Source organism: Brachypodium distachyon, chromosome 2 (assembly GCF_000005505.3).
Source record: "Brachypodium distachyon strain Bd21 chromosome 2, Brachypodium_distachyon_v3.0, whole genome shotgun sequence".
In the NCBI taxonomy this organism is placed as follows: Eukaryota; Viridiplantae; Streptophyta; class Magnoliopsida; order Poales; family Poaceae; genus Brachypodium; species Brachypodium distachyon.
The window spans coordinates 44,459,573-44,469,236 of NC_016132.3; the positions used below are offsets into that span (position 1 = coordinate 44,459,573).

The 9,664-nt window shown below is 42.3% G+C and overlaps 1 protein-coding gene across 2 annotated transcripts; it reads left to right on the forward strand.

Moving 5' to 3' along the window:
• Positions 1 to 3,276: 3,276 nt before the first annotated feature.
• On the forward strand, positions 3,277 to 6,764 carry LOC100827267 (cytochrome P450 72A15). 2 transcript variants are annotated; one of them, XM_014898335.2, is made up of 5 exons: positions 3,277 to 3,925; positions 4,044 to 4,288; positions 4,389 to 4,773; positions 4,902 to 5,236; positions 6,344 to 6,764. In XM_014898335.2, exons 1-5 carry the CDS (start codon positions 3,392 to 3,394, stop codon positions 6,348 to 6,350), a joined length of 1,506 nt encoding a protein of 501 aa, XP_014753821.1. In that variant the 5' UTR covers positions 3,277 to 3,391; the 3' UTR covers positions 6,351 to 6,764. The 2 variants fall into 2 exon arrangements, with proteins under 2 accessions (XP_014753821.1, XP_003566910.1); XM_003566862.4 differs by lacking the exon at positions 6,344 to 6,764 and having other exon boundaries at positions 4,902 to 5,574.
• The last annotated feature ends 2,900 nt before the right edge of the window (positions 6,765 to 9,664 follow it).

The following is a 9,664-nucleotide window of genomic DNA, read 5'->3' on the forward strand; positions in this document are numbered from 1 at the left end:
CGTCGGTCCAGAAACCACATAAATTTTTTTACTTTAGAGGGAATCTTTAGCTTCCAAATATATTTCCGTTGAAATACCGTTTGCCCATCCATAAAGTCCGCGTACATAGACTTTACAGAGAAGACACCCGAGGAAGTCAGACTCCAAACAAATCTGTCGGGCTCGGTCGTGAAATTAACCTCCATCAGCCGCTAAACCAAGTGAAGCCATCTTATCCATTTATTCCCAGTGAGGTTCCATCTAAAACAAATATTTAGAGGAATTGTCTGGAAGACCGCGACAACAGAAACGTTTTTATGATGTACTATGCGGTACAGGGATGGATATTGGTCGGAGAGTGGCGAAGTGCCGAGCCAGGTGTTTTCCCAAGAAAAGAATTCCGGTACCATCCCCAAGGATGAAGCACCCGCGACTAAAAAAATCATCTTTAACATGCATAAGGCCTTTCCAAAACTGCGAGTAAGTCGATTTGGCTGCTGTTTGAGAGAGGGTACTCTTGTGGAGGTATTTGTTCCATAGCATCTCTTGCCACATCCCATCCTCGTTAAGAAGCTTAAACATCCATTTGCTAAGGAGGCATCTATTTTTAACTTCCACGAGCTCGATGCCCAGGCCGCCTTGATCTTTGGGGCGGCAACTAATATTCCATTTGGTCAATCTGTACTTGCGTTTATGCTTGTCCGATTGCCAAAAGAAACGAAATCGGTAAAAATGTAAACTTTTACGAACTCCAACGGGAATTTCAAGAAAAGATAACATAAACATGAGCATGGAAGTCAACACCGAATTAATGAGAGTAAGGCGGTCACCGTAGGACAGCAACTTACCTTTCCAACAACCCAATTTTTTCTCAAAGCGATCCTCCACCGATTTCCATTCCTTATTAAGGAGAGGGCGAAAATGAATTGGAATTCCCAGATACCGAAACGGGAGAGATCCAGATTCACATCCAAACATACGCTTGTAGCTAAGTTCCTCGTCTTTGGCGTTACCGAAACAAGAAATCTTACTTTTATGGAAATTGATTTTAAGGCCAGAGAACTGTTCAAAGATACAAAGGATTAATTTCATATTAACGGCTTTCGCTAAGTCGTGTTCTATGAAAATAATCATGTCATCCGCATATTGAAAAATAGAGACACCACCCTCAACGAGATGAGGAACCAGTCCTCCAACTTGGCCATCTTCCTTGGCACGAGCAATTAGGATGGCCAGCATATCCGCAATAATATTAAACAGGATCAGGGACAGAGGATCACCCTATCTCAAACCTTTACGAGTTTGAAAAAAATGGCCCACATCGTCATTAACTTTGACCCCCACACTCCCACCCTGAACAAATTGTGAAATCCAGTTGCACCAGATTGGGTCGAATCCCTTCATACGGAGTGCTTGTTGCAGGAAAAGCCATTTGACTTTATCGTAGGCCTTTTCAAAATCAATTTTAAAAAACACCCCATCCATTTTCTTCCAATGATGCTCATGGATGGTCTCACGAAGAACAACAACACCTTCTAAGATGTGTCGTCCTGGCATAAAAGCCGTTTGAGTTAGGGTAACCATCTGGCTAGCGATCCCCGCAATGCGATTAGTAGCGACTTTTGTAAAAAAATTGAAGCTCACATTAAGGATACAAATAGGCCTGTATTGCTGGATTTGAACCGCATCTTCTTTTTTAGGAATCAACGTGATGATTCCAAAATTAAGATTAAACAGAGGCAGCTGGCCTATTTGGAGCTGGGAAAAAAGTGCCAACAAATCGAGTTTAATAAAATTCCAGCAAAACTAATAGAACTCCGCGGGGAAACCATCAGGACCATGCGCTTTGTTATGTTCTATCTGGAAAATGGCATCATGCACTTCCTGCTCGGAAAATGCCGCCACGAGAATGGCATTCTCCACCGCAGAAAGTTGAGGTATATCATCAACTTGTGATTCCACCAAGGAGAAATTATTTGGTTCCAAAGCTCCAAATAATTTCTTATAATATTTAGAGATATAGAGTTGAAGATTAGCCTACCCGGTGATAGTCCCCTCCTCTTGCTCAAGCTGGAAAATCTTCTTCTTTCTGTGTTTCCCATTATCAATAAGGTGAAAAAATTTCGTGTTACTCTCACCCTCCTGAATGTATTTAACCTTTGCCCGTTGGGCCCATTTCGAATTCTCGTCCCGTCGTAGCTTAGATACGAAATCACTAACTTCCCTCGACGTGGCCCGTTCGGCCATGGTGAGATCGACGGATTCGGCTTTAATATCAAGATCATCAATAATTTTAAGAAGACGGTCACGCTCCTTTTTATATTTTCCACTTAGGTTCTTAGCCCATCCACGAAGAAAACGGCGTAAGTGCCTAATCTTATTTTGCCATCTCTCCATGGGCTTGCGACCCGAAGTCACCGAAACCCATTCAGCTGCAATTAAGTCATAGAAGCCTTCCTCGCGTAACCAGGAAAGCTCAAAAGAGAATTGGGCACGGTTTCCTAAGTGAGGCTGGCTGCCGGAATCAATATACAAAGGTGTATGGTCGGACCCTGAGCGGGTCAACGCATGGACAGACACCAAAGGAAACTTTTGTTCCCAGCCAATACTTGAGAGAATACAATCTAACTTCTCGAAGGTTGGAACCTCACTTCTGCTAGCCCAAGTAAATTGTCTACCCGAAAGAGCAATCTCCCGCAAGTCAAGACTTTCAATAATGGCCTTTTAAAAACAAAAGGCCACTTAGCATTAAAACGGTCATTGTTTTTTTCTTCCCGACGACGAATAATATTAAAATCGCCTCCAACAAGCATAGGTTGAGTTTCCGCCTCACATATACGAACTAGTTCGGCGAAAAATTACAAAAAACATTATAAACATCAAGTATGTTACTAGCTAAGTATTCCCACTATGAGTAGCATTAGAGAGGAGGATATGCTGTAACGGAAGTGCAGAAAGTTGGAAATAAACATCACGTGACTGCAGCATGTGCCGGCCGGTGCCCGAATTCCAAAGAAGACCAAGCAATCTGAGTTCTGAGCTCAAGCAAGGAAGCAATCAATGGGATGCTTCCACTGCAGGGTGCCCATCCTGGGCGTCACCATGCCCCAGGTTGACCTAGCCAATCCCCATCGGAATTTCTTCTCCACCAAGTTCCTTGGGAGCAAGGCAACATGGCCGGCGTACCGAACCCCACTCGTCTTACACTTGAAGAAACCTTAAACAAATCAGCAGAAATAGACTACACTCAGGGGACACTCTGTACGTACATGGCTCTATATAACGTGAGGCCAAATACCGTAGCTTTACCCATCTCCAGTAAAAGTCCACTACAATCGATCAGCTTCTAATACTAGCACAGATCGTTATCCCATTTCTACTGGTACTTCGATAGTAACAGTAGACAGAAATAATGGTTCTCGGATTCTCTTTCGAGACGTTGGTCTCAGTGCCATGGGGCTTCCTGCTGCGCAGCCTCTTGTGCATAGCGTTCCTTCGGCAGGTCGGCAAGACGCTGGACCAGGTGTGGTGGCGGCCACGGCGGCTCGAGCGTGAGCTCCGCGCGCAGGGCCTCCGCGGCACGTCCTACCGCTTCGTCATCGGCGACCTCAAGGAATACGGCCGCCTGAGCAAGGAGGCCTGGTCGAAGCCCTTGCCTCTGGGGTGCCACGACATCGCCCACCACGTCGCGCCTTTCCTCCACAACACCGTCCGGGAACACGGCAAGAAGGCGTGCTTCTCTTGGTTCGGCCCTGTCCCCAAAGTCACTCTCAGCGACCCCGAACTCGCCAAGGACGTCATGTCCAACAAGTTCGGGCACTTCGAGAAGACCAAGTTCCCGGCGCTGTCCAAGCTCCTCGCCGAGGGCCTCGCCAGCATCGAAGGCGAGAAGTGGGCCAAGCATCGCCGCATCCTCAACCCTGCATTCCAGCTCGAGAAGGTCAAGGTACACAAGATAAATTTAGATACGTCTCGTATCATACTCCTGGAAGTATGTTATTTTTCCTGATTTTTTGAAGTGTCATGGAGTGCAGAACTAATCATTTGAATGTGTGGCTATGTAGCGCATGCTGCCGGCGTTTTCTGCGTCCTGCCAAGACCTAGTTAGCAAATGGATGGAGTCCCTCGGCTCCGACGGTTCATGCGAGCTGGATGTCTGGCCGGAGCTCCAAACCCTGACTGGGGACGTCATTTCTCGCACCGCATTCAGCAGCAGCTACCTCGAGGGAAGGAAGATTTTCCAGCTGCAGGCGGAGCAAGCTGAGCGTCTCATGACGAACATTACGAAGATTCTCATTCCTGGCTACTTGTTAGTACTACTAATTGATCTCTTCACTTACTAGCAATTACTAATTGGATCGAGAGACTTTCTTTTTGCAACATGTAACGGGACTTGCCAATTTTTTCAGGTGCTTGCCAACTGAAAACAACAGAAGGATGCGTCAAATCACCAAGGAGATCGAATCGATCCTGCACAGTCTTGTTGGAAAAAGAATTCAAGCGATGAAAGATGGTGAGAGCACCAAAGACGACTTGCTTGGCTTATTGCTAGAGTCAAACATAAGACACGTGGATGAGAATGGCCAAGCCAAACTGGGGATGTCAATTGAAGACGTCGTCGAGGAGTGCAAGTTATTCTATTTTGCAGGAATGGAGACAACATCAGTGCTACTCACGTGGACCATGATCCTACTAAGCATGCACCCGGAATGGCAGGACCGTGCAAGGGAGGAGATCATGGACCTATTTGGAAAAAACAAACCTGAATATGAAGGTCTAAGCCGACTCAAAACGGTAAGGGCTTAAATATTGAAACTTAGTATAATCGATCGATTTTGTTTCATTACCATGCTGCGAAGTGCCGAACACATCAACTTCTTTTATTGAGGATTTAACTTTTTGCATTGTCTTTGCATCTGCAGGTGACTATGATTCTTTATGAGGTTCTCCGTCTGTATCCACCAGCCATTACATTCAACCGGAAAACTTACAAGGAAATGGAGATTGGAGGCATCACATACCCTGCGGGAGTGATGGTTGAGCTCCCCGTGATGTTCATCCATCATGACCCAGACATCTGGGGTGGCGACGTCCATGAGTTCAATCCCAAAAGGTTCGTTGATGGGGTCTCCAAGGCATCACCAAACAATCCAGGCGCATTTCTCCCTTTCGGTTGGGGACCACGGATCTGCATTGGTCAGAACTTTGCGCTGCTTGAGGCCAAGATGGCGATGTGCATGATCATTCAACACTTTGAGTTCGTGCTCGCACCATCTTATACTCATGCTCCGCATACTGTGATAACACTGCATCCGATGCACGGGGCGCAGATTATTCTTAGGGCAATTTGATCCTTCTAGCTGTTGTATTGTGGCCGTCATGTCTGCTTTGATATTTATGTTTTTTCCTTGTGAATGCTTCTTTTACAGAATGTTTTGTCATCTTTGAAGTTCTGAATTCTTATGCGGTAGGTTTTAGGCCAGGTATGAATAAAGTACTAGTGTGATAGTATGATCGCAAATTTTTATAGATATACTGCTATGTGCAACGTAATTATGCTACACTTGACACTTTTTTAAGAGAAACGAAGAACCATATTGCTTCTCAGCATCAGTGTCGAATTGATACTCATAGAGTTTACAAAGTTAGCAAACTTATGCCAAATAGCAGAAAGCTAATGTTACACGTTATAGTTGTGTTAAGAGAAACGAAGAACCATATTGCAGTTGTCAGAGTATCCTATTGCCCGCTGTATATCTAGTGAAACAATATTTTTCAAGTAAGAGGAGTTGATATGCTGCTTTACATAAAAATGAGGAGATGACTGTAGGACGGCCAAACTGGAACAGCAAAATTGACTTTAGTTAAAAATTGATATTCATATTGGCTCTGGAAGGTCATGTAACATTAGTTTAAATTTACTTCACATGGTTATAAGTCAAGGTTCAGGCTTGTTTCAAAACTGTAGTGAAACAAAGCACAAAACATACACACACCAAAAAAAATTGTCCAGATTTCAGTGCTTCATAATTGAAGTGTTCAGCTTTTGTTTGTGAAACTGTTAAATCAGTCTCAGTTTTGCTGGCAACTCTTAACTGAAACTACTTGCAAAACTCAGTTTAATCCAGTGTTACATAAAGCATTGAAATCTATAGCATCTCAGTTTTCAATGCTTCAGCTAATTTTCAACTCTTGCTTTCAGTTGTTCAATTACGAAATGCTCAGCTTGTACCCGCAAAATAACATGCTCAGCTTGTAGCCTGTAGCATTTCAGTTTTCAACCCTTGCTTTCAATTGTTCAATGCTCATTCTTCAGTGTAATGCACACGGCTAAGTGTCTCTGTTCTGGTCTTCTGTCTTCAAGCCTGTAGCCTGCCGTCGGATGGTTGCTTTGTGAGCAGCCAGTGCTGGTCGCAGGGGGAGAGAAGGAAGCCCGCGGCGCGAGGTGGTCGCGGGCAGAGCTGAAGGAGCCGGCAGCGCCGCAGGATGGATGAGGAAGCCGGCCGCCTATGGCGTCAGAGCAGAGGGGGGAGCGGAGGGAGCCGGCCTCCCAGTTGACGCGGTGGTCAGCACCCTTGCATGCAGCAGCGGCGGCCGGCGAAGCTCCTCCGTCATTTCAACCCCGTTCGTCCGCGTGGCAGAGACCCCGTTTCCTTCCCTGCCCCGTGCCGTGCGTGTGCTGGTTATGGGGCATGCTTTGATATATGTGAAGTAAACACACACGTCGATGCTCCAAGTTCATGCAAAAATAAACGTACTGATAAAAAAACAAGGATGAAGAGTTGCAAAGTGAAGTTATGTTGGTGTGTGTGGGGGGTGTGGGTGGGGGGGGGGGGGGGGGGGGGGAGGGTTGGCCTTGGACATCCCCAAGCTTATGGTTTGAACCATTCAACTTCAATTTGTTATACGTTTCTCCATGTGTAAAGACTTCACTACAAAAATATTTCTCATTATTTTTTTCTGCTGGGTGATGTTACTGGCATAGAGATAATAGTAGATGCTATAATCTTGACTCCAATTAAATCGGGTTCCAAATGTCCAGAAGGCATGTTTAATTTGGCAATATATAAACTAACTCAAAAATAATATATTCATAATTCAAGAGAACCAATTAAACTAGTTTGGACAAAATCTGTCCAAAAAAACAGCAGCTCGGTAAATTGTAGATTTGAGCCACTTAAACACATTAATAATTTGTGAAATTTTTTGTAAATGTGGAGGACTTAATGATGATCGTAACTTGAATGTTTCGGAATATTTCGACCATCCAACATAGAACAAGAATTTTTATGGTGAACAGTAGTAGTGGTGGAATTAATTCTCATATTGTAATCATCATAACATATTCAAATGGGTTGAACCTAGCAATTTATTTTAAAACTACGCTAGCATGATTTATTTAAAACTCTAATTATGCAGCAAGCACATAAAACAAAAATCATAAATAAAAACATCGGGTTGCCTCCCGTAAAGCGCTTTCTTTGTAGCCATATAGCTAGGCTTGATACCTTTTACTTCGAGGGGCATGTGACATGAGGGCAATTTATTTCTTTGATTGAACCCTACTTCTTCCTCAGGAAGTATTTTATCACAAAATACCATGGTCCCAAGGTGGGCTCAAAACAATAAACAAGACGGTGCATGGTGGGAGCAAAACGAAGCATAAAACCAATTACAAAGAAGTCTCGTTATCTTCCCATGCATTGGTATTTTATATATGAATAAATCACGGAAAATTGCTAAAGACCAATGCATACAAGCATTTTCTTGCAATTTTTTAGTTTCTTGGAAATAAAGAGGGCACTTATCACCTTCTCTTTCATAATAGTTACAAGCACTAGAAGAGAATTCAACAATATAACCCATGGTAGGACTCAACTTTGGAAATACTTGCACATAGAGAGGATCGATAAAATTACCACAAGCATGCTTTCCTCTTTCAAGATAATTGCTAGTACTATTAGAATATTAAATTCATGGTTGCAGCAAGAGTTTTGAACTAACTAAAGGTAAAATCAAACCACTTATATACTTTCTAGCAAATGCATATTTCGCTTCAATGGTTAAACTAGGAGATTTCAAGAATAGTATATAGCACTCTCATGAATGAGAGTATTATCACGACTAGCAAGTATTGCATTATATTCTTCATCTTCACATGAGAATGTAATAACACTTCTAAATTGATTAGCTTCTGTACTATCTTCATAGTGTTTATTAATGAAAGTTTCTAATTCATAAGCCACCATAAACACCATAATCCCTCTGCTTCTTTTATCTTTAAGTGTGCATAACTACGGTAGTATGCTGAAATTACACGTTTTCATTATGATTCCAACATTGAAATTCAAAGTATCTACCCTTTTGTTTCGAGCAACAAGTTTCATCATGATATTGAGGTAACTTATTAGCAATAGAACCTAAAACTCATGAGAAACTTCCCAATTGTTTCCTTTCTCGTGATTCTCGAAATCTAGTCATCATATCATTGTCATCTAGAATTTCAGAAATTAATCATAATCCTCATCTATGGACATGGCAACTAGTTTCCCTTCCCAGTTGTAGCACCTCTCAATGTGAAAGTATTGGGTATCGAACCACAGGAGCAAGAAGGTAAAGCAATTTGTTCTTTCAAACTAGAGTGTCCCAATTTTAGTTATATATGCACTAAAAAAATTAAAGTAGCATGGAATATATTTAATACTTGAAAATATGTACAGAAAAGTAAAGTAACAAATGCCCAATCCTCTAAAGTGCAAGAGGACAAGTATCCGGAGTTTTACCTTTATAGAAATAATGGATCGGGTTTCATGGTTTCACTCAATATCTCTCTCAATAATGATGGCATAGTCATTGGAATAAATCATACACAAGTATTATGAAGAACTAGTAAGGTGTCGGTGCGTTGCAATGGAAAACAAATGATCATAAAATGGATTAATTCAAATTTACAATTCTGCAACGGAACCTTCCGCTTATGCTATTTGCAATCTTGTAGTGCCTCACATCATATGGCCAACCGGAAATTAGGGTTGCCTTTCTCCTTCCCCTTGTTGAGAATTTAGGATCGGATGGAGTATTTTGCAACAACCATTTTTCTTCAAGTCAAGAGCAGAATAATAAAAGACATGTAACACTTTGTTACACTTGCCTTCATAACACGTCCAGCCACAGTAAGGAGAATCAGGACATTGTTGAATGATGAGCAAAGGGGATAAATACCATAACATACTGTTTTCTTGTTGGAATAATAGTGTACTTTCTTGTTGTTTATGCATAAAGAAAAATATTGGAATAATAGTGTGTTTTCTTGTTGTTTATGCATAAAGTAGAACGTAACCTGCTGTTAGCATAAATTTTACTATGAGACCACAAACTTTAACCAATCAATAAATCCAAGGTCCCAAATTACAGAACTAAGACGTGTCGTTTCCCAGAATACACAACGAGCAGCCTAAGGATAATATCCACATTGCACAGAGAATTTAATCCCAAATCGGCCGCCAATCGTGAAATTTAGCGAAATTCCCTGGAGACAAAATCAAATCAAGATATACGCTCTTGCAAGTCACGAAGTTCTATAGCATAATAAGAATGTAAAAGCTCAAACCTGGCTGGGATTCTTTGCCTGTGCGTGATGTGATGATGAATCAAAAGAAGTTCTTCTTGCCCATGTCTCTTTTCT

Coding starts and splice junctions, on each gene's coding strand:
- LOC100827267 (XM_003566862.4), top strand. CDS start 3,392: ATGGTTCTCGGATTCTCTTTCGAGACGTTGGTCTCAGTGCCATGGGGC. Junction 4,289..4,388: donor ATTCTCATTCCTGGCTACTT/GTTAGTACTACT, acceptor CAATTTTTTCAG/GTGCTTGCCAACTGAAAACA. Junction 4,774..4,901: donor GTCTAAGCCGACTCAAAACG/GTAAGGGCTTAA, acceptor TTGCATCTGCAG/GTGACTATGATTCTTTATGA.